The sequence below is a fragment of the Cydia strobilella genome, chromosome 1 (genome assembly GCF_947568885.1).
Source record: "Cydia strobilella chromosome 1, ilCydStro3.1, whole genome shotgun sequence".
Lineage (NCBI taxonomy): Eukaryota > Metazoa > Arthropoda > Insecta > Lepidoptera > Tortricidae > Cydia > Cydia strobilella.
The window spans coordinates 14303963-14328675 of NC_086041.1; the positions used below are offsets into that span (position 1 = coordinate 14303963).

A 24713-nucleotide genomic window follows, 5' to 3' on the forward strand; every position below is an offset into this window, starting at 1 on the left:
GGTTTTGAGAAGCGTTTTACAGAGGAGAAAAAAACTATATCCATTCTCTCTGACTTCCTATGCATGAATGAAAAAAGATCTTGGCCAAACTATACATTCCAACTTATCCTAATATCCCTTATACATATGACTTATGGTCACCCTAATTAGAAAGAGATGCAACCGCCCACTTTGACTTCTCATGTGGACACACTTTTTGGCCCGTGTACTCCATCCGGTTTATTAAAATCTAAATCCGTGGCACTGACCACCCATCGGGGCCCCGCCACGTGATTGCTTTTTGCGCAAATCCGCGGCGCCACTTGACTACTTTTCGTGTTTTCGCTGGCGCCACTTGAAGGTGGGATTATTCGTTCCCGGGTTTCCCTTATGATGGAAACTAGGGGAATTTTGAAATTGTGCATAGATGTAGTTTTTTAGGGTTCCGTACCCAAAGGGTAAAAACGGGACCCTATTACTAAGACTCCGCTGTCCGTCTGTCCGTCTGTCACCAGGCTGATGTATCTCGTGATCTGTGATAGCTAGACAGCTGAAATTTTCACAGATGATGTATTTCGGTTGCGCTATAAGTTATAACAACACATACTAAAAACAGATTAAAATAAATATTTAAGTGGGGCTCCCGTACAACAAACGTGTTTTTTTTGCCGTTTCTTCGTAATGGTACGGAACCCTTCGTGCGCGAGTCCGACTCAGACTTGGCCGGTTGTTTTAACTTATTGTTATATAGCCTCTGAATTTGCATACTCTGCGTACTCGTTTACTGAAGACTTGATGAGTGCTGATAATGAAACTGAACGAATAAAAGCTGCCCTCTAGCGTCGAGTAGTCAAACGAAAGAAAGAAAATTTATGATCACAGATGGCACAACTCGGTACACAAAAATAATGAATTGCTGTAAACTATTTAATATAAATATTGCAAAAGCTGAAATATACTATTTTTTATTATTTTAATACTTCTAATAACTAAAAAAATGCATTCATATGGTATTACCGGCATTGCCTCACATCCGTTGAGTACCAGAGTTATTAAAAACAAATCAAACGTCAGTTTTTGACACTTCTCGATTGAAGCGCGCGGCGGGTGGTCAAACGCCCGGTGTAACAACGTGGTGTCTTATATCCTGTGATAAACATTCCTAAATCCGAAATGAAGGGTGACAAGAACGTAGACGTCCAGGCTCTTAAGGACATCGCCAACAAGCTCAGAATCGACAGCATAGTCGCCACAAATGCGTCAAAGTCCGGGTGAGTATCTAACCTTATAGCGTCGGTACTTTGTAGACCTGTTTTGAAGGTCTAATGAAGGTTAAAAATGCATGTATTACCAATTAGATTCCAATGGTTTTCATAAGGAGTTTATCTTGGTGGCTTTCCTAGCAATATTACTCAAGATTAACTGCTTGAGTACTCGAGTAATAGACTGAAAATAGGCATCAAATGGTGCCTGACTTACACTCTGGCCGGCGTTTTGAATGTGATGCAAATGAGTTCACAAGGTCAGAAGTACATTTGCCGGTGTTCTGATGGACTTTCGACTGTAACATTTGTTAGTAGTACTGTTAGAAATTATGATATGCTTTGGATTAGGTTTGCAATCGCGAGGTTAGGACCACGTGATTGTTTTGTAGCCATAATCCAAGGCCGCCCGCTCTCTCATTTTATGTACGGTAATGTAACGGACTGACTGTATAATTATGATAAGAGATATAAATAATTTTTAGATATCAATGATTCTTTATAATCAGTTCAGTTTCTGTGTGTAGATTATACTCAGCTTCTACATGACTTCTACCTTAAAGCATGAAGTGAACTCATGCTTTAAATTTAGATCTGAACTAAGTGTTTTGGGTTTTTATTTGTCCTGAAATTCATATTTGGTGAATTTCGATTCTATGAGCCTTTCCATGTAATACAATCAGTTGTAATACAATTCCCATACAAATTTCCACCATAATATTCATCCTCATAGTCCTATACATATAGGACTATGAGGATGAATATTATCAAACAAATTCCAGCACCTTATGAAATTAGCTGCATCACCAAACTGTCCTGAATGCAATCAAATAGAAGATGTTCACCATGTGTTGATGGAGTGGAAATCAAAGCAAAAGCGACTGTTCCAATTGAATATAATTTAAATTTCATTGAACTGAAGAAGTACTAAAGGTAGGACCTTGGGCCTTAGTAGGTTAATATGCAAGAGTGGTAGAGAGGCAGAAAACGAAATGTTGATTGTTGCAGTAGGCTATCTGTAGTTCTTAACTGATGGTCCCTGGGAATATCTGAAGTAGGCTGAAAATTATATATTATTCAACCTATAAACAAAATATATTTCATACGAAATAGATATCATACACTAAAGAAAAAGTGACCAAGTCCACAGGTGGCCGAGGCGGGAACCGAACCCGCGTTTTCAGCTTACGCGGCTAACATCCTGACCACTAGACCACCTCCAAATTCTCTGGTGTATGATATCTTTGAAAAGTAGGCGCCTTTGACACACAAAAAAAAAAAACAAATCAAAATATTTCGTAAAATAATTTGATTTCAATTCAATTCAATATGTTTAATTCAGGCAAAAACCCATAGATAAAAATTACAAATTACTTAAACTTAATAATAATACATAAAATAAATTGAAATTACATTACATTAAAATTAAAATTAAAATTACAATTACAATAAAAATTACAATTAACTATTTACATTAAATTATACACTGTGCCTCTAGAACCCATGTGTAGGTCATTCTTCCAGTGCCCCCAAAGTGTACCAGCTGGATTTCCAGGGATGAGCTGAAGCAGACTGTTGGAACTGTCACGTACTTGGACACACAGGGCATTGAGGGTCTTTTTCGTGTAATTTGTCCACAGGCTGCACGTGTAAAAGGATTGACAAAAAGCCTTAAAAAGGGTCTTTTTGACATCCCTGTCACACCCTTCCGCGCTCCCTTTCCATGTCAGCATCATCTTGGAGGTCCTCGGTGACCCAGTGCCCAAGGTACTTGAACCGTGACACTATTTAGAGGAACACCACACAAATATACGGCAGGAACTGACGTATACTCCTTTTTGCCTGCCTTGAAAACGAGTAGTTCGCTCTTCTTGGTGTTGTACATCAGGCCATGGGTCACCGCATACTCCTCACAGATCTTTAACAGCTTGACAAGAGCACTGATCGCGGGGCACAGCAGCACCATATCATCTGCATAGCTGATATTGTTGACAATGGTACCGCCAATTGAGCATCCAATACCCCTGCTGGTGAGCCTAGCGATCAGGTCATCCATGTACAAGTTAAACAATCTGGGTGAGCTGAGACCACCTTGTCTCACACCACATGTCAACCTGTACACGTCTGAATACGCTCCCGCCCATCTGACCTGGTTGATTTGGTTGCCCGTACCAATAACGGAAGAGGTTAACCACCCCCCTCGGAGTACTCGTACACCTCTCAAGTTTATTCCATAAAATGTCATAGGATTTGTTCCCTAGTTGGATTATTCAACATAGTATTAACTTCCAAACAGTTGCTGATTGCTGCAAAAAAAAAGACGTCAACTGACGCGTTGGCTACAGCCCAATATCAACCTTTGTGCACTGCGACAAGGTTCATGATGACATGCCGATATTGCTGATGCCGCACATGATGGCGTTCAAAGGGTTAAGAACCGCTAGTATAATGATATCTTAAAATGTTAGTTTTTAGGCTTCCATACCCAAAGGGTAAAAATGGGGTGGGTCATTGATATGCACGTATCAGCTATTTTAAGCTGCCTGTGCATTCGTATATAATATATATAATAATGTATTATTAAGACTCCACTGTCCCTCTGTCTGCCACCAGGCTGTATCTCATGAACCGTGATAGCTAGACGGTTGACATTTTAACAGATCATGTATTTCTGTTGCCGCTATAACAACAAATACTAAAAAGTACGGAACCCTCGGTAGGCGAGTCTGACTCGCACTTGTCCGATATTTGCAATTAATTTGGGTATTTTATGCCATTTGTAAGGTGATTGTAGATGAAGCAAACAAACCTAAAATAAGTTGCCAACTTGTCAATAACCTCAACTTGTCATTGATGGAGGATTGTGATTGACCATTGACCTGAGATATTTATAAATAAACCAATACCTATTGATAATGGGAGATATCATAAAATCGCATGTGGTAGCAATTGGTTAATTAAAGGCAGAGACACACTTATCCCACGTACGCAATGTATGCAATGCATTATGACAATCTGAACCCTGAAATTTGTATGGTTAGAAACATACTCGTCATGCGTTGCGTTGCGTATGAGAAGTATGTTTCTAAGCATACAAATCTCAGGGTTCAGATTTCATTATGTGCATACGTTGCGTATGTGGGCTAAGCGTGTCTCTACCTTAATTTGTTCATGAAGTTTTTCTACCCAAATTTGTTGATAGGCCAAGCAATAAGAGGGTATAGAGGGAAATGCTCGCAACACAATTTTTGACTACAACTTTGTTTGGACTAGTTAGGAGGTGAACATATCAAAAGTCCCCGGCCGTAGCCTTTGAGCCTGGGGGAGATGTCAAAACATATGCAAATTTTATAAGTTTATCGCACTTGGTTTTTCCAATTACAGTTTTAATCAACAATACCTAAAAATTTAGCTGTATCCACTTCTGTAATTTGTGTATCATTATATTTAACTTTTTACCTTTACCTTGTGTGCTATAAAACTGAATGTATTGAGTTTTATTAAGGTTAACAAATAAAGTATTGAATTCAAGCCATTCTATTACATATTTTATTGTATTATTAATTTCACTGTTGTACCGTTTTTCGTCTTCGCATGTAATTAGAATTAATACATCATCCGCAAAAAGTGTACATTGGTGTTTAGTGATATCTGGCAGGTCATTGGTATAAATTGTCGGCAGGTCATTGATTTAAAAGTGGGTATAGTGGTAGGTACAGTAAACCAATTTGATTCCTAGGCAACTATAGAACAGCAAGTTCTAACTAAATAACAAGGTTCTATAGTATTTGTTGCGCTCTCTCGGAAAGGTTTTCACGGAAGACCAGCGTCGGGGACCTCAAAGGTTCCTTGACATGAAGCTGAGTGGAGACCATTTCAGGAACGCTTTATAACCAGCAATCTATGTTAGATAAGATAAGATCATTTATTCCATAACAATTTTACAATCATGTCGGAAATATCTTACAAGCTACTAAAATAAATTACAATTTTATAAATAACATGCATATTCTAACTATAAAACTCCCGTGAGACTCAAACATATTAGATTATTTTAAACCGGGTCACTCACGTATTATTAAGTCGAATAGCTCGACATTTTTGGACGTCCTAGTCATGCGAAATCTTAGTGGGCGTTTACAAACAACGGTGTACAGGAAGCCGACCCATACTGACCGCTACCTAAGGGCTGATTCACACCACCACCCATCTCATTTGTCTTCTGTGCCGAGAACTCTGATTAATCGCGCTTTGAGTTTGTGTGATCCACAGCACGTGGATCGCGAGTTGGCTCACGTTAAGCGTGTCCTGGAAAGTAACGGTTACAACTGGAGGCACAGTAATCGGATTGCGAATGCATCTGCGCGCCCACGACCGCCTGTGGTGGAAAGACAGCCTATGTATTTGCCTTACATTAGGGGTGTGACGGATAAGATCGGACACTTGTTACGCCGTAAATATAGCATCAAGACGATTTTCCGCCCGCACGCGCAGCTTAGACAGTGGACGCGTTCGCCAAAGGACAAGGAGCCCTTAAATGTTCCTGGGGTGTACAGGATTCCGTGCTCCTGTGGGAAGTATTATATTGGTGAGACCGGCCGGAACATTTCGACGAGACTGTCTGAGCACATACGCAGTATGAAAAACCGGGACGGCCAAAGCTCCGCAGTGACAGAACACGTATTGGATTCGGACGCGACGCACTATATTAGGTTTGATAGGGTAACCGTTCTGGCGCGAGAAAAGTTCTTCGTTCAACGGAAAATACGGGAAGCTATTGAGATTAGTCGTTATCCGAATTTCAATCGTGACAGTGGCTGGTCGGTGCCGCCTAGTTGGAAAACGGTTTTGGTTACTGCGTCGGTGGTCAGTGTGGTCCGCCTTTAGCAAGTGACTCAGTGAGTGTTGTGTGCGATCCGACATTTGACAAACGCAATACGGAGGGTAGAGCTATCCTAGCAACGGTGACGTCGCCGGCACCGCCGACGCCGTCTGTCGTGAGCGGCCGGGCGAGTCGGGCTTTGGCCCGCAGTACACGCCGCGCCATCGACCAGTGAAGACGTGTCGTGTCTCCGTGAAGACGGTCCTCGTAAATTGGACCGAAACATGTCGAGCTATTCGACTTAATAATACGTGAGTGACCCGGTTTAAAATAATCTAACATGCATATTATAGATTAAATTAAAATATACAAGATAAAAACAATCTTATATTTAGTTTAGTTTAGTCAAATTTAAGAACATATCGAAGAATAGATTACAAATAAAATCGTTGATTTCGTAATAGCATTTACTGATTAAATGGTCCTTTAGCCGGCATTTAAAGTTGTTCACATTATGTATTGTTTTGAGCTCAGTGGGGAGGCAATTATACAGTTTTACTGTTAGCGTCATTAGTTAAGTCTAAATTAAGCGTTTTTGATTAAAGCATCTTCTATTATATTCTATAGTAGCCTAGGAATCAAATTGGTTGGCTGTACATGCAATTGTAGAAATTAAATTAAATGGAACTTAAAGCGAAACATAGTGGCAACACCAGTTGACTTGTAGAACTATCGCATTTATGTCACTTTTTTGTATATTCGATTTTTATTTTAAAATATTTCTGTGTTAAGGCTGGCGTCCACTAGACTCGCCGAGGCGAATCGAATCGAATCGCAATAATTCGCCTTCTATACATTTACTATGAATGGAAAATTCGATTCGACGCGCCGCGGCTCTTCGTCAATAGACGCAGTTTCATAGTAAATGTATAGAAGGCGAATTATTGCGATTCGCCTCGGCGAGCCTAGTGGACGCCAGCCTTTAAACTAGTTTAAAAATTTTTTATTTTTTTTATTTAACCAACTTTTGATTATTTCTGGTATAAAGTTATACAATAATGATGTAGATAGTAAAATCAAAATCACTCTGATAAATGAATTTTATATTATCTTGTCATGAATTAATCTGTCGCATTAACCATTTATAAAGACCGCAATTTCGATAAGAGTATTATAAAATTAGCTTATACGGCAACCCTCTACATGTGTAAGGGGAAGCTCAATGCGTTGCTGATCTGGTGCGGTGACCCAGTATAAACTAGCTAGGCTACCCCGGGGGCGTCATGGTAGAACGTTCAGGATTCCATGACGTCCGCCAGACGGCATTGCGGGCAACACCGGTGTGGGTTTAGGGGCTGCTCTCCCTCTTTTCTTGGTAAAAGAAAGGTATTGGAGATGAGTCACATACAACCCCTGACGCTTTCCCAGGCACAGGGTGTATGCGTAACAGAATTATGTACCACACCGTTAAAAAACCGGCTAAGTGCGAGTCGGACTCGCGCACGAAGGGTTCCGTACCATTACGCAAAAAACCCCACTTAAATATTTATTTTATTCTGTTTTCAGTAATTGTTGTTACAGCGGCAACAGAAATACATCTGTCTTAGTAATATGGTCCCGTTTTTACCCTTTGGGTACGGAACCCTAAAAACAGGCAACAGCATGAACGGAGGCAGCGGCATGACCATTGCCCACTACCCTGCTTTGCTTACTGCCTTAAGAGATAAACAGAGTATGTGTATAAGGGATAGTTTAGGAATGGCGTCCTTAAAAAGGCGGTTTAAAGAATTATTGTTTGACAATGACTGCGATGAAATCGCTAGTATATACTTATACTCACTAGGATAGCGTGCAGTGATAATCTTGCTGCAATAATAAATTCAAAATAATTAGGTACTTTCCGAAGTCATCGCGTGTCTACCTCGCCTGTCTCCTAACTTCGTTAATTAATTATCTATTTACCTACTGAATATTTATGGACGTAAGTAATTATTATGGATAGCACCTTAACTATTACCTAAATGCGACATGCGCAATCTCATCGTCGTGAGTTTACGTTCCAAATAAGTTATATTAGTAACATTGTTACATGGGTGCGCGATTACATAAACTTCGTTCAATTGTATACTTATTTCCCAATATTTATTTGACTTTGTGATGAATTTATTTTGCTATTGATATTTGATGATGATTTTGATCTGTATTGACATTTGTATATAATAGTTGACGATCATAATATAAATTCGTATAGATTAGCTTAATACAATTTATAATGTAATTTAATATTATGAAATAAATAAATCTAAAAATCTAAATCTAATAGAAAGTCTAATTTCAAGTTAAACTCGGCCTCTGACTTCTTCTTCGTTTCCTCATGACTAAGGGTCGCGACCACATGAGATAGTTATTTTGTGCACCAATAATAGGCCTTCCTAATAATAGGCGCCTGATGTGAGGGATCTATCCCTGACAGGCCTTCTTTACAATGGCCATCCAGCGGATCGGTGGATCACCTCACCTTAAAAAAACTGGCCAAGTGCGAATCTGATTCGCGCACGAAGGATTTCGTACCATTACGCAAAAACTGTAAGAAAATCACGTTTGTTGTATGAGAGCCCCACTTAAATATTTATTTTATTCTGTTTTTAGTATTTGTCGTTATAGCGGCAACAGAAATACATCATCTGTGAAAATTTCAACTGTCTAGCTGTCACGGTTCATGAGATACAGCCTGGTGACAGACAGACAGACGTACAGTGGAGTCTTAGTAATAGGGTCCCGTTTTTAGCCTTTGGGTACGGAACCCTAAAAACCGCTATGACATTGGTTAACGCTGTGACCGCCAAAGACGTATGATGGCTGCTCTACACGATGGCCCAGCGTAGGCCAGTCTAAGGGACGCAGCACGCAGCTATGCGATGGAATGAGATACCAATATCACTTGCTCCCTCTGACGCATAAATGCGTCCATTGAACTAGCATACGCTGGGCCATCGTATAGAGAAGCCATGACGCGTTCGCGGCTACAGCCCAATATCAACCTCCATGCATTCCGATAAGGCTCACGATGACGTGGCTTTTAAAGAGTCTGAACCCTTGCCCTTAGCCAAACAAAAGGTAATCTCCGTCCACTTCGTTCAGCCGTTTCGTTTTACTAATGAAAGTACACTTGGTCTTGTATTAAATAAATCGGAACTAAATAATTATATTTGCATCCATATCAACATTATCAACAGATCACATTCAGAAGAACAATTCTGGATTTCATCAAAATTATTGTTTCATTGCAGACATCCGACATCATGCGCTTCAATGGCAGAAATCATGTCTGTCCTGTTCTTCCACACCATGCGCTACAAGATCTCCGCGCCCAAGGACCCCTCCGCCGACCGCTTCATTCTCTCCAAGGTATTTTAGAAAACATTTGCTAGACTTGGTGGCGACCTTACCATGCTGCCTGAGGCACAAAATTGAGTTAACTGCAGTCAACTTACTTAACTGAGGTTATAGACCTCATCATCTCATCAATATGAATCGCTCGTGTGGGTATTCGTGCCAGACTATAGTTGTAAATACATTTAACATATTTCAAACTTGTCAGTAGTCTGAAATCGTGATTCGTTGGTCGATTTCTATTTGGCTCTATTATCGTTTGCATTATAATAGGCGAATGAAAAATACTAATTTAGCCTTTACACGCCATTGTCTGGCATGTTTGATAACACGAACACTCATATAATTTTTTTATATGAAACAACGCCTTCAAGCTAATACAGTAAAATGCAAAATGGCTTTTTCAGGATTGAATTTATTTTTCTTTAGTGTATGGTGGTGTATGATATCTATTTCAGTTTATTATTTTATAACAGGTAAAATTCTTATTTATAAAACTTTACGGGCCTGATTTAGTTAAATTATGTTTTATCCCTTTCTTACAAACACGTAAGTCATAATGACAGATAAAGACAAACGATACATAGCTAATTCAGGCTAGTAACTCGTTTATGAATAACGCCATTAAACTATACGATTACAGAATTTTACAATTTATTTCTAATAAAGGAAAAGTAGAAAAACTCACTATCTCGGGCGAGACTCGAACTCGCGCCTCCGGGATACCAGCCTGCCGCTCATTGTGGTATCGTTTGCAGACGTTTCTTTTTAGTGTGGGCAGTACAACGTTACTGGTGAATTTCCAATATGACTTGGAATTCTGGTAGCCGTTTAAGAAGTGTAATACTTAAGGAGCATATGATATATATGGTGGAAATATTCGCTGTGAATAAGTAAATGTTGTTGGTAGAGCGGTGGGCTTGTGTCCCGGAGTCGCGAGTTCGAGTCTCGTCGGAAACAGTGAGGTTTTTCCACTTTTCCTTTAATCTAAACATTGTGGTATCGTTTGCAGACGTTTCTGCCTAATACAAATTTCATTACTGAATTAATTACCCAGGGTCACGCCGCTCCCATCCTATATGCCGCGTGGGCTGAAGCCGGCCTCTTCCCCGTGGAGGAGCTCAAGAACCTCCGCAAGATGGACAACGACCTCGAGGGCCACCCCACTCCCCGCCTGAACTTCGTGGACGTGGGCACCGGCTCGCTCGGCCAGGGGCTGGCCGTGGCCGCCGGCATGGCCTACGTGGGGAAGTACTTCGACCAGGCGCCCTACAGGTATATGTCCTTTAGTTAAATAACCTTCGCAAGATCGACAACGACCTCGAGGGCCACCCCACGCCCCGCCTGAACTTCGCCCCCCTAAAGTATCTTCCCCCTTATAAGTGTTTAACTCCTTAATTTATATTCATCTATTTTTTTTTTATACTACGTCGGTGGCAAACAAGTATACGGCTCGCCTGATGTTAAGCAGTCTACATAGCCTATGTATATACGCCTCACAGTGTACGCCTGCAACTCCAGAGGAGCTACATGCGCTTTGCCGACCCTAACACCCGCACCCTCGTTGAGCTCAAACCATAGAGTAACTTATACTAGAGCGGTACTGTCATAGTAAATTTTGTAACCCCAGTAAATTCACTGCCATCTGTCGACACACTTTAAAACTAAAAATGAAGATTTATAAAAATACGATAAAATGTATTTAAATATGGATAAATGATTTTTTTTTATTTGCATTAATTATTTTTATGATTTTGACCCATGTTCTTTCACTGATATGCGTTAAAATTGTTAAATAACAAACGAAACTGTCAACGCCATCTATACGACTGTCGGCCAAAGCTAGTAGCGCCCTCTGAACGAGAATCAAATTTTCTTGATTTTCGAGGCACGTTTTTTCCTTAGACTGTATCCATCTATTACGGAGTTATATCTATCTTTGGCTCAAACTAAAGCTCGTGTTTGTCCTGTACTTTCGCGTTAGTCAACTTGTACCTACGTAGGTACGTAGCTAAATACTTAGGAGTGTACTTTTTGATTATGATGAATTCAATTTGTGATTAGTGTGTTGTAGAATGTAGGTAGTCATGTGAATTTCTCATTATTTTCTCAACAGGCAAACCTTTTATTATTTATTGAACAGTCTTTAGAAATACTATTTTGAAACCTTAAGTCCCACGACTCCCAGGGACGCGATAGCTGTTCAGCAATGACTCAAAATTCAATTCTATATTCGAAACACGTCACACGTCAATTTCAGTAGTTAATTAGTAAGGTAACAAAAAGGCACTTTACTCTTATACAGTGGTGCGCACAGATTGCGTATTACAATCAGTGGGTGCCAGAGTATGTCGTGTGTCGTACTCATGCGCTCGCCGTCGGGCGTCGTGGCCAGTAGCACTCGAACAACCATTTCCTACCGCTATAAGTACATTTCTATTAAATATTCTATTTCAAAGGCTTACCTGTCTAGCTTACTCGTATCTATGAAATGTGTGTAAATATATTTTACTTCCCAACTCTTCTTAAAAATATGACAAACAAATGGTAGACCATTCCTATTACATTAAAAGTCTCTACTGAATTACCGACCTACGATAATATTTAGCGAATATTTTTGCATTTTACTTTAAATGTAATGGAAGTTTCATACATATAAAACATATACAAATTTGTCATTACCAAATGTTCTTCATTAGGGTGTACTGCCTGGTGGGAGATGGCGAGGCCGCCGAGGGCAGCATCTGGGAGTCGCTGCACTTCGCCAGCCACTACAAGCTAGACAACCTGGTGGTCATCTTCGACGTCAACCGACTCGGCCAGTCGGAACCCACCTCGCTGCAGCATCACGTGAGTTTGCAACACTAAGGACTTTCGTAAGGAAATGTAGACAAGGGATTTTTGTGGGAATGTAGCTTTTTAATTTAGTGAAGGCTATGAACTTCATACTTTTATTACATTTTTTTCTATGGTATGGTATGGTATGGTCTGGTATGGTATGGTTTTGGTATGGTATGGTATGGTATGGTCTGGTATGGTATGGTAAGGTGTGGTATGGTATCGTATCGTATCGTATGGTATGGTATGGTACATATATATTGTATATGGTGTGGTATAATACTTTTTTTTTCTGTTTATTCTGTGTAATTCGAAATACATTTTAACCTTTAATTATGTTCTCACTACTGAGGTGAAAAATTATGTGTGCAACACGAGAGCAAAGTTATTTTACATCTCGTGTTTTTGAGTCCCTCGCTACGCACAACTTTCCTCTCTTGTTGCACAAATAACTATACAACCTTATCGTAAATGTGGACAAGGGCAGCATCTGGGAGTTGCTGCACTTCGCGAGCCAAGCACAAGCTAGACAATCTGGGACCCGTTTCACAAAAGTTTTTTAAGTTGTACAAAAAGCAGAAGTTTATTTTTAGTAAAAGGTATTGAAGTGACTTCTGCTATTTACTAAAAAATTTTTTAGAATCAGGCCCCTGGTCGCCTAATCTTCAACCAACTTGACCAGTTGGAACCCGTCAACACACAGGGCGAGTTTTCTGGTCCAATCAAAATGATAGTTAACGATATTTGAGGCGATATGAGACTCCAATATTTTTTGCACAGTAAGAAAGCGGCAACTAGTCACAATTTCACCAGTTATCGTAGACATGCTGTGCTATAGATATTTATTATGATGTGAATGTATGCACCACTAAAATGCAGCGGTTCACATATATTGTGCATTGCAATCGAGTGGTGCAAAAGCAAACCGGGCGTCGTACTCACGCGCCCGCCATCGGGCGACGTGGTCAGTAGCGTTCGAACAGTTTTATCAAACCAATATAATCATTGTATGAGAAGTCCAGATACCCTTTGAATGTAGAATTGTTGAACGTCTGTTCCGTTTCGTTTACGTAGTTACTTTTTAGGCTTATTGTCACACCTTTCCGATTTAGATATGAATGTGAGAGGAAAAATGAAGTACACAATATAATTGAATACGCGAATTCAGAAGGGTTTGAAGCTCTGAAGGTAATAGTAACTTTCTATTGTATATTGTATGGAGGTATCTGGAAAACTCATTATGTATTTATTGTTTTTCGAAGTGATCATATCGATTTTAACAAATAACACTACAAATAAAGTACTTTTCTCTGACTAGGTGGAAGTATACGACGCTCGCCTGAAGTCGTTCGGCTTCCACTCGCTGGTGGTGGACGGGCACGACGTCACCGAGCTGGTGAAGGCGTTCGACGAGGCCGCGACCGTCTCCGGCAAGCCCACGGCGCTCGTCGCCAAGACCTTCAAGGGCAAGGGCTTCCCCGGCATCGAAGATCTGGAGAACTGGCATGGAAAGGCTCTCGGCGCTGATGGCGAGAAGATTATCAAGGTTAGTTTAAGTAAAATTCTTTTCAAGAATCCTGAAGAAAGGCCGGGTCTAGAGCACCGGCGAGCGTGTATGAGGAATGTTATGAAAGTGAAGGAAGCGAAAGAGGTATGTCAGGATCGTAGCAAGTGGAAATCCGTGGTCTCTGCCTAACCCTCCGGGAAATAGGCGTGATTATATGTATGTATGTATGTAATTCTTTTCATTATTTTATTAACAGATTTGTCCCACATTGTTCGATATTGTAGAAAAAATTAATTAAAAAAAGGTTGACACAGTACCTATGGTTAAAATGCTTTTTAAATCTTGAATAACCTGGTGACAGACAGACGGACAGTGGAGCCTTAGTAATAGGGTCCCGTTTTTACCCTTTGGGTACGCTACCCCAAACAATTTTTTTTTCCTAGAAGCGGGTCCAAAACTAAAATACGCACTCATAATATCATATATCATTTATTATTATTATTATAACGTAACGTACGTTGCAACTCATCACGTCGACGATGTGATTTGAAAAATGATCGAAAGACCAAGAGGCATTAACTGGGATACCAAGGAACTGGAGGATCTTGATTACGCCGATGACATCGTGCTGATTTCGCCATCTTTAGCCCATCTTATAGCGAAACTTGAGAGTCTTCAAGAAGAAGCTGAAGTCGTGGGCCTGCGAATCAACCGACGTAAGACTGTCGACATGCGAGTAAAATCAGATTGCACGGAACCTTTGTTGCTCAAAAACGATCGCCTTGAATCAGTCTCCAAGTTTGTATATCTCGGTAGTACACTTACATGTGGCGGAGGTGCAGACGAAGACGTCGAGAACAGAATTAAGAAGGCAAAAGCTGCATTTGCCCAACTCAAGCCTGTTTGGGACTCAAATGTTCTTACTCGCCGCGTTAAAATCTTTCTCTTCGAATCCATCGTCAAATCCGTGCTGCTCTTCGGCTGTGAGACATGGAGAGTGACTAAGGGGCTGACACACAAGCTACAAATGTTCGTCAATAAGTCCCTGCGGTCGATCCTCCGCATTTTCTGGCCGAGGACCATTAGAAATGAGGATTTGTGGAGTATGTGCCGACAATCTCCGATCGCCAAAGAAGTAGCGCTGCGGAAATGGAGATGGATCGGACATACACTTCGAAGAGGAGCTGCGAACAACGCCAGTATCGCGTTTGAGTGGCGACCTCAGAAGGAAAGAGGGCCCGCAAACGCCCAGTACACACCTGGAGGCGGAGCATAGAGAACGAGCTGCGAGCCGTGGGACTGAGCTGGAACGAGGCCAAGAAGGTTGCAGAAAACAGAAAGGCGTGGCGGGATCTTGTGGAGGCCCTATGCACCTCCGGGGTGCCCTAGGACATACAACAACACGTTGCAACTCTTCAAAGTTTAGTTCTGGGCTTCTTCGACCAAGATATGATTGGTCAATTTCACTCACTCAAAGTAAGATTGGTGTGATTATAAAATGAGTCGCTATGATTGGTTATGGTTGATGTTTTATATGCAATATTTTTGTATTATAATTTATTATTTTATTTTAAAGTGAATAATGGGGTAAATAATTTATTGTTTGCAATGTTCGTTTGTCGCACGTGTTTAAAGGCAATTAAAGCTTCCGTAATCATTAATACATTGTATCTTAAGATTGTTAAGTTAGGAGCCACAGAAATATTTATAATGAATGTAAATTTGACCTGAAATCTGAAATCATAGACAAAATTGGAAAAAAACTCGTATGAAAATCGATATCTCGATACCGATTTTCATCTTGATCGCAGCAAAAATGCAGAAAATCTAATAAGACACGTCGTAAGAACAGTTTCTATGTTAAATAACATTGTTATTCTTACTACTTTCCTTGCATTTTTTTTTATTTTTCTCACCATTTAAGCCGTCCCTGAACTTCAACAAATATTCCAATATCAAAATTAGCCAAATCGGTCACGCCGTTCTCGAGTTTTAGCGAACTTAACGAAAAGTTATAAATAGCAGCGAGATGCCAAGGACTTAGTAAAATAATGAATTAAATTCATAACTGAAGGTTTGAGCTGGCTTACTTCTGTTAATGTTTCGTTCTCTTACCTTACGCTCGATAATCTTGAATATAATTCTAACCTGCACTACATTATTTATACTGTAGTGTACACAAATTGTGCATTGCAAATAAGTGGTGCTAGAGTGAACCGTGCGTCGTACTCACGCGTCCGCCATCGGGCGACGTGGTCAGTAGCGTTCGAACACTAAAAACAATTGCTGCAAGAATTGTTTTGTTCAGCCCGCTGCAGAAACCAGTTTAATGTGGCGTCTTCTCTGTCACTGTCGACGTCGTGCCACAAGGTTTTAACAGGACTTCCGGTTCGAACGCCATCTTGATAGTAGCCTCGTGATTAATTCCTTTATTTTTTGTTCATTAATATTGTTTAAAGTGTAATATCGATAGCTTTATTATACAGTAATCTAATTTGGTAGTGTGCAGTGAATGGTGAATTAATCTCAAAGCGTGTTTAACCACCATTTTGGACTCAACGGCCGGTAGTCCACGTGCTTCTCGTAAAATCCAGCTATCGGTTTTACGAGACAACAACAACAATAACTACCGAACAACGTCGTGCTCTAAGAGCATTTGGTATTTCTACCTCTAACCGTGTCTGGCTAGAGCCTTAGAGGCCCATAATTTTATTTACCGTACACTGGCTGAAGAAAATCTAGAAATATTAATTCGATCCCACGTGGATCCCACTTTGACGTTGGCGAAATCATCGACAGTACCGATGGAGCCATACTACTTAAAGATTGATTGAAGGTTTTAACAGATGGCGTTAGGAAGCTAGAACGCAATTTGGTAGAAACCTACATATACAACTTTCAACGAACTCTCAGTGGACTTCGGCCTGGGGAGGCATAACACCTGCCTGGAGAGAGTACTCTCTATTGGCTCTCTCTTCCTTTACTACATTTAACAAGCTCTTTTTACCCCACAGCACCTGCAGTCGCAGATCAAGAACAACACAATCTCGCTGAAGCCCAAGCCCCCGCTAGCGGAGGCGCCGCGCGTGCACATCGGCGACATCACGCTGTCGTCGCCGCCCGCCTACAAACAGGGCGAGCAGGTCGCCACCCGCCTCGCTTATGGTACCGCGCTCAAGAAGATCGCCGACACCAACCTGAGGTGAGACACTCATTCATATAACCATTACTGCTGGATGTAACTTGCCTTAGGATTTATAGCTTTAAGATAACATTTGCATGCTTAACCAGCAAAATATGTCACTGTACGGGAAAACCTTTCCAATATCACCTTGTTGCGCCATATTTTATGCAAATAAAAAGAATTTTATTTTATTTTATTTATTTGTATCTCCTTGGATATCACGGGCCTTTATTTATTTATTTTATTATTATAACAATTTTATATATCATTGCTCAATGTAATATTTATTGGTTCTTCAATATTTCAGAGTAATAGCTCTCGACGGTGACACTAAGAACTCTACCTTCAGTGACAAACTGCGCAACGCCTACCCTGACAGGTAAGTTTTATAAGTAGCATTTTTCCTCATCTTTACTTAGAAAATAGTATACATTTCAAATGTAATATATGGATGAAGAAATAGACAGCGTGCATGAACTGTAGAGGCCAGCAATGAAGCCCCCTGTGGCGCGCGAAGTGTAAATGTCTACTTTAAATTCCCGATTCTGCGTCCCTATAGGTAGTTGCTACGAACATTTTAACCCCTTGTCCGATTTTATACTATAAAATCATTAATACTAACTAGTATAATGGAGCGTGTTAATTAACTTAATTTCAGTATGAAGATAAGAACATGAATCCTTTTTAAAATGTTTAGATACATCGAGTGCTTCATCGCGGAGCAGAACCTGGTAGGCGTGGCCACCGGCGCCGCCTGCCGCGACCGCACCGTCGCTTTCGTCTCCACCTTCGCTGCCTTCTTCACCAGGACCTTCGACCAGGTCTGTATATGAATGATAGTTCTTTGTGAACCAACGGTACTCGGTACATAGTCACAAAGATCTGACACAAACCTACCTATGGAATATTTTCACTGAGAGGCGTAAAGCGAGGCTTTGTTAAATATTTGATTCGTGGAACCACTGGTGTGCCCTAAAATTTCATCACCATCTCTAGAGGATGGGCAACAGTATCCCCATTTGGCATTTAGTGAGCTTCTGCCATTGCCAACTTCAACCAATTCGAAATATAAAAAAGCACGGCCTGGATAGAGGATCTGGCATATAAGAAAACTAATTGGAACAGAAATGGCAGCCAGTCGCTGTAAAACGGGCAGTCTAGTTATATCACGTTGGCAGGCTATAGTAAAATTCACAAATTTTCCCTGCCATTACGAACCCAACTGTATTGTTTCCATAGCAAAGATAGTAGTAGTAACTTTTGTAAATATTCCAGATCCGTATGGGTGCCATCAGCCAGAGCAACATCAACCTGGTCGGGTCGCACTGCGGCGTCAGCATCGGCGAGGACGGGCCCTCGCAGATGGGGCTCGAGGACCTGGCGCTGTTCCGCGCCGTGCCCACCGCCACCGTCTTCTACCCCTCGTGAGTACCTACATTCTAAACCTGCTTGATTGCTATTGTTACTACAATCAAAGAGGATATAATATGATAGAGCGGTACTGTCATAGTAAATTTTATAACCACTGTAAATTCACTGCCATCTATGGACATACTTCAAACCTAAAAATGAAGATTTATAAAAATACGTTAAAATGTATTTAAATATGGATAAATGATTTTTTTATTTGCATTATTTTATATGATTTTGACCCATGTTCTTTAACTGAAATGCGTTAAAATTATAAATAAGAAACGAAACCGTCAACGCCCTCTATACGAGAGTAGGCCAAAACTAGTGGCGCCATCTGATCGAGAATCAAATTTTTGTGATTTTCGAGGCACGTTTTTTCCTTAGACTGTATCCTTCTATTACGGAGTTATATCTATCTTTGCTACAATGTAACACTGTAGCATTGGAGAGGACGATCCTTCGAATATATCAAGGATTTAGGGCTGTACCCACTGCCTGTAAGTGGCAGTGTACCCCGTGTAAATGGCAGGATTCAGTGTATTCATTGTACCTATAACTCGACCATGTCAACAGCTGTTTAGCCGTTTGCCACTTTTCCCATATCCAGCGGATTCCCGTAAACTTCAGCAGGTCAATCCTTTGGTAAAACTTTCATATGTGACGTTTTCAATCAAAAGGTACCACATTGTCGCTTAACCATAAGGACGAAAATTGCTTGTATCTTTATACGCAAAACCTGTCAGAGCGTCCCTATGGCAAGCGACAATGTGGTACCTTTTGCTTAAAAACGACACATATGTGCCCTTACAGGAGTAAGTCTTAAAGAAGTAAAAACTCAGCAGCGGTTGAATTTAATATTTAATTTCTTCCCCATTTGATTCCATAATCAAATGGGGAAGAAATTACTATTATGTCTGGAGAATATCACTAATTTAGCCCCTACATTTGAAAACCTCCGTGTATAATTCCAAACTGCACCACATTATTTATATTGCAGTGTACACAAATTGTCCATTGCAACTAAATGGTGCTAAAGGAAACTGTGCGTCGTACTCACGCGCCCGCCGTCGGGCGACGTGGTCAGTAGCGTTCGAACAACCTTTCCAAGAAGTTGTAAATGTTCCCAATAATCTGGAAAACTTTCTTTATCTTTCAAGAAATTTTCCAGATGTGCGAGTTCCAACTATGGACATTTTCCGCAGCTAACCAAAACGAATAACTAATCACTGATTCTTTCAGCAAATTACAATTTGATTACCTACCTATTTCTATTTTTACCTTTTAAACGCCAGATATATCAGAACACGGCAACCTTTTTACTACAAGGGAATCAATATACCTAATCTAAGTTGAAAATGTTTCTTCAGCAATAAGTGTTGTTGTTTCCAGTGACGCCGTGTCGACGGAGCGCGCCGTGGAGCTTGCCGCCAACACCAAGGGCATCTGCTACATCCGCACCTCCCGCCCCAACACCTCCATGCTCTACCCCAACGACGAGCTCTTCAAGGTCGGTCGACTTACTTTCATTCTACCACTTATTTACGTAGTCAGCAGCGGAAGCATCAAGCGTTAGGGGCGTTCAAAATCATCTGAAAACATTATTTTTTTTTTAAAGAGAATAAGGGTACTTAGGTACGTGCTAATAATTCTGGATAGCTGGCCCGCTGACTGAGTCGAAGCGTACACGGAAAGCGAGTTTATTTAGATCAGTGTTTTTCAAACTGTGGGTCGCGACCCCCAGGGGGGTCGAGGCACTTATCCAAGGGGGTCGCGAAATTCAGCTTCGAGAGAAGATTAGATTTTTGTAAATCCTTTAAAATTTAAAGGATGGAAATGTACTTTCAACAAATAATTTTTTGGGTAGGCACCTAAACTGAACTTATTTTTTAATTGTATTCAGAAAGAGCTTGTTTGATTGACCTTTGTTGAAAATGTCAGCTCGCATAAATAAGAAGTAGCAAATGATATCAAAATTTTAAGGGCTAATTTTGCTAGATTAAACCCAGAACGCACCAATCGAGATGGATACAAACATCAATTTCAGCATCCTTCCCTTCCTGCAAGTTCCAAAAGTATTTTTTTCAGTTGAGTCGAGATCAGCCACCTCAACGTACCCTTAAAAAAATTGTCATTTTTTCTAGTTTTTATTTTCTTCTGGGCTAAAATGTGGTTTCAAAATCTAACTTGCTTAACAAACATAGCGAAGAGAACAAATCGCCAAACGTGAACTATGCGTCGTTGAAGATTTCCGTTCGGATTCATCAGCAGCAGTTCCGCTTCATCAAATGTCACTTTTTTAATGTAAGAGCTTGATTTGTTGATAAAAATACAAACGTCACTATGTGTACCTATGCCTTTAAGATTCGAGGAGTTCCTTCGATTCCTCATGGATCACATTATCAAAATGGAACCAGTCTATATGTATATGTCGCAGTCAGATCGTATAATCCGCCGGATTACATTATAGCTAGCCTTTCAATAAAAAAAAAACTTCAAAATCGGTCAAAAAATTACGGTTATAAAATAACAAAATTTTAAATTAAAAAAACACAACTGAATTGAGAACCTCCTCCTTTTCAAAAATTGAAGCCAGTAAAAAAATTGGTAGTATGTGAAACAGAAAGCTACCTTTCTATAAAAGTAGCTTGCGTATGCGTACCAAAACGCATGTGTAAGTTATGCAACTGTTTGAATGATAGAAAGATGAGTTCCAGATTTTTCAAACAAGGTTTTTTGAAACAGTGTTGGGGTCGCGAAAGAATTTTAATGATCATAAAGGGCCGTGGCACCGTAAAGTTTGAAAAACACTGATTTAGATCCACCCAAACACTTTTACGATGAAAAGTTTGCATACTTCGCATATTCTCCTCGAATAGACCCAAAATTATCGGACTCAACAGACTATTTTGTCATTAAATGTATATATATATAAAATTGTTCTGACGAGATCGAAGTTCAGTGACATGCATATGTTATTTATAATCTTGTGAAATTTGTTTGTGTGTTTAAATAAGTTTGTTGAAATTGATCGAATGTTGTGTTTCAGGTTGGACAAGCTAAGGTCGTCCGCCAGTCTCCCAAGGACCAGGTGCTGCTGATCGGCGCCGGCATCACGCTGCACGAGTCCGTCGCCGCCTCGGAGACCCTCAAGGCTGAAGGTATTATTTACCATCTTAATATCTATTTAACATTTAACCATAAAAAACCGGCCAAGTGCGAGTCGGACTCGCGTTCCAAGGGTTCCGTACATTACACAATTTAAACAATGTATTTTTTATGTGAAACGTGAGTAAAATGTCTGTAAAAAAACCCCGTAGGGGTCGGATCAAAAACTAAGTAATTAAGTTCGACTCACGCTTGACTGCAAATTTCTAATAGGTTTTCCTGTGATCTATAGGTAAAGATCTATTTTGTGTATTTTTTTCAAAATTTTAGACCCAGTAGTTTCGGAGATTAAGGGGGGGGGGGGATGGTCATTTTTTGCCTATTTTCTTCTAAACTTTTTATCCTAAAATCATAAAAAATATATATATGCGTCATATGTTTTGTAATCACTGATTTGTCAAACATCAAGTTAACAACCAGAATTACGGCTCTGTACGAAGCCATACAGCGTCGTCCACATCAGCTGTCAAATCCAAAGCAGTGGAGAGACACTCCTCCTTTCGGGCAAACTCGGCTCCGTTCGGCTCAGCATTGCTCCGAGCAATTAGTAGGGTTGGCACAACTTGACGTCCCTTTGCGTAGACGACCACAGATAACAAAGATAATGCCTTGAATTTTGCCAACCCTAAATAGCCGAAAGGGATAGTGCCATACATTAGAAATCGCTGACCCTGAATCGCTGTCAAACTTCGGGGTTGTTCGGGTTTGGTGGTGTCCAAAGCACGAATTTGTCTCAGCATACAAGCTCTCAATAATCGCTGAAGCACTGGTGCTAGAGTAAACCGTGCGTCGTACTCATGCGCCCGCCGTCGGGCGACGTGGTCAGTAGCGTTCGGACATACGCGTGTATTATTACAAAACAACTTTTAATGCGTTTTAGCCTTATTTATAACTATTTTAAATCGATAGCGTAGCAGAGACAGTCGCACCATAAGGGTTTTACCTTTTTTGGTATAGAACCCTCAAAACCTACATAAATGCTCCAGGAACAAAATATTTTGTACGGAGCACTAAAAAAAATAACAGCGGACCAGATATAGATATAGATCACAAACCAGGTCAAATAAGAACTGAACAAATTAAACTAGGGAACAACACGGACAACGTTGTGGTCGGAGGCCAAATTTTTTGGGTTCGATAATTAGTTTTAAAGTATAACCTTTAACATTTGAAAGAACACAGTGTATAAAAGTCAGTGTACGAAATCATTATTTCTTGACCGCTCTTCACTTCGCATGTCTAAAAGTATATAATATTGTTGTTAGGAATCAACGCCCGCGTGCTGGACCCGTTCACCATCAAGCCGCTGGACGAGGCGGCGGTGCTGGCCAACGCGCGCGCCTGCGGCGGCCGCATCGTCGTCGTGGAGGACCACTACCAAGCCGGTCAGTTCCATTCACACATCTTTATCATCTCAAGCCTTTTTAGCTAAACATAACTTGCAGATTTTCAACGTGTTTATTTCATTTTAGGAAATTTCGGTCCACCGTCTTTTTGATTTCCTATGTCGTTTAACTATATATGATAGTTGTCTCGGTTAATACTATGTCATGCTCTTTATAGTTGCTAATTTTGAGACGGAATATAAATTTTAAAACACAATATATTTTAAAAATGTGAACCGCTATCGAAGGATCCAAAATTTAAACTATTATCCGATTATACGTTCAAATATCCCGCAAACGATTTCCATTTCCACAATATTGTCATTTTTATTCGCAAGTCTAAATTATTTCGCTCAGCCCCGCTCACAAAAGATCGGCGTAATCTTGAATAATAAGAGCAAGTAAAAATTCCAGGAGGCCTCGGCGAAGCCGTGCTGTCGGCGGTGGCGCTGCAGCGCGACGTGGTGGTGAAGCACTTGTGCGTGGCCGCGGTGCCGCGCTCGGGGCCGCCCGCCGCGCTGCTCGACAAGTACGGCCTCTCCGCGCCGCACGTCGCCGCCGCCGCCCGGGCCGTGCTCAAGGCCTAGTCGCCCGCTAGCAGTAGCGAGTCTCCGTCTCCTAAACCATGAGAATCGACAAAATATGTGCAAAACATCACACGGTTATATTTACCGGGCCTTTCACGGCTGCACTGATCGGATTTTTGGCGATTGAACCACCCGTCGTTGGCTTTCTGTTTCTCTAGGGACGTCCGACTTGCCAAAATTCACAAAGTGTCAAATAGAGAGTCGCGAGTGGGTCCAATTGTAATCGTTTTATCGGAGCTTTACAAACTGAAAATACAATAATAAGTACGGACCATTATTTTAGGTTGCCACTTTCTATGTGGTTGGAGTGTTAAATAGTCTGCGCTATGCCTACTCGCGCCAAAAATTGACCTGTCACAATAAATTATTTGTTTGTTCCGGTCATAATTGATAACATTCCTGCTAATAGGGACATTCCGAGCATACTTTTCTATTTTGAGTTTATTTCCTAAACGACTATGGTGTACTGTCCTACACTGATCCGATGAGCTTATTTGCTCAATCCCGCTGTTACATTACGTGTATACGTGTGTGCAACATGAAATGCTATTTTTATACATCATTGTTATTCAGTGCCTTAATTAATCTTGACTGAATACTTTTAAATCATTTATATGGCAACTTTTAGGTGCGTCCTCTAATTTTGCTATAAATATTCAGTCGGGATTTTAGCATAGATATATAGGTAATCTATTAAGAATGTGTACAGGTACGCAGACTGTTGAATGTTTTGGAAAGATGTTTAAGATTTGCTTAGCTTGTAAGGAAAATTTACTATTTGTTATATTGCAATCATGAGGGTGTGTCAAGGCACATGCCTGGTATAGGTAAGGCATACATTTGAGTAATCTCGGGTTACTATGGGCTTCCTTACTTTTGTTGTGTTACAAAAATCATACACAATATGATTAGATCAAATGTTTAATTGGTATATTACATTCCCGTTGCATTTTGTTTTTTTGTTTTTTTTTCATTTATCACAGAACTATGTTTTCTGTAATAAATAATATATCAAGTACAAAACGTGGTTTTATTATAAAACAGTTTATATTAATCTATTAAATATTATATTAACAACCAAGTAAAAACCTTAACACTAATGACTAGAATAACTCTGTTTGATTCTGTATGTACATTTATTCGAGAACACAGTGAGAGTTTACTGAAGCTACATACAA

At 40.4% G+C, this 24713-nt stretch overlaps 1 protein-coding gene across 1 annotated transcript; it reads left to right on the forward strand.

Annotated features, from left to right (window-relative positions):
* The first annotated feature begins 1047 nt into the window (after positions 1–1047).
* On the forward strand, positions 1048–24558 carry LOC134745965 (transketolase-like protein 2). The gene is made up of 13 exons (XM_063680116.1): positions 1048–1250; positions 9354–9471; positions 10514–10731; positions 12156–12306; positions 13613–13840; positions 16816–17003; positions 17293–17364; positions 17683–17806; positions 18261–18409; positions 19788–19905; positions 21445–21556; positions 22829–22948; positions 23363–24558. Exons 1-13 carry the CDS (start codon positions 1153–1155, stop codon positions 23533–23535), a joined length of 1869 nt encoding a protein of 622 aa, XP_063536186.1. The 5' UTR covers positions 1048–1152; the 3' UTR covers positions 23536–24558.
* The last annotated feature ends 155 nt before the right edge of the window (positions 24559–24713 follow it).

Coding starts and splice junctions, on each gene's coding strand:
- LOC134745965 (XM_063680116.1), top strand. CDS start 1,153: ATGAAGGGTGACAAGAACGTAGACGTCCAGGCTCTTAAGGACATCGCC. Junction 13,841..16,815: donor ATGGCGAGAAGATTATCAAG/GTTAGTTTAAGT, acceptor TTTACCCCACAG/CACCTGCAGTCGCAGATCAA. Junction 21,557..22,828: donor GGAGACCCTCAAGGCTGAAG/GTATTATTTACC, acceptor TATTGTTGTTAG/GAATCAACGCCCGCGTGCTG.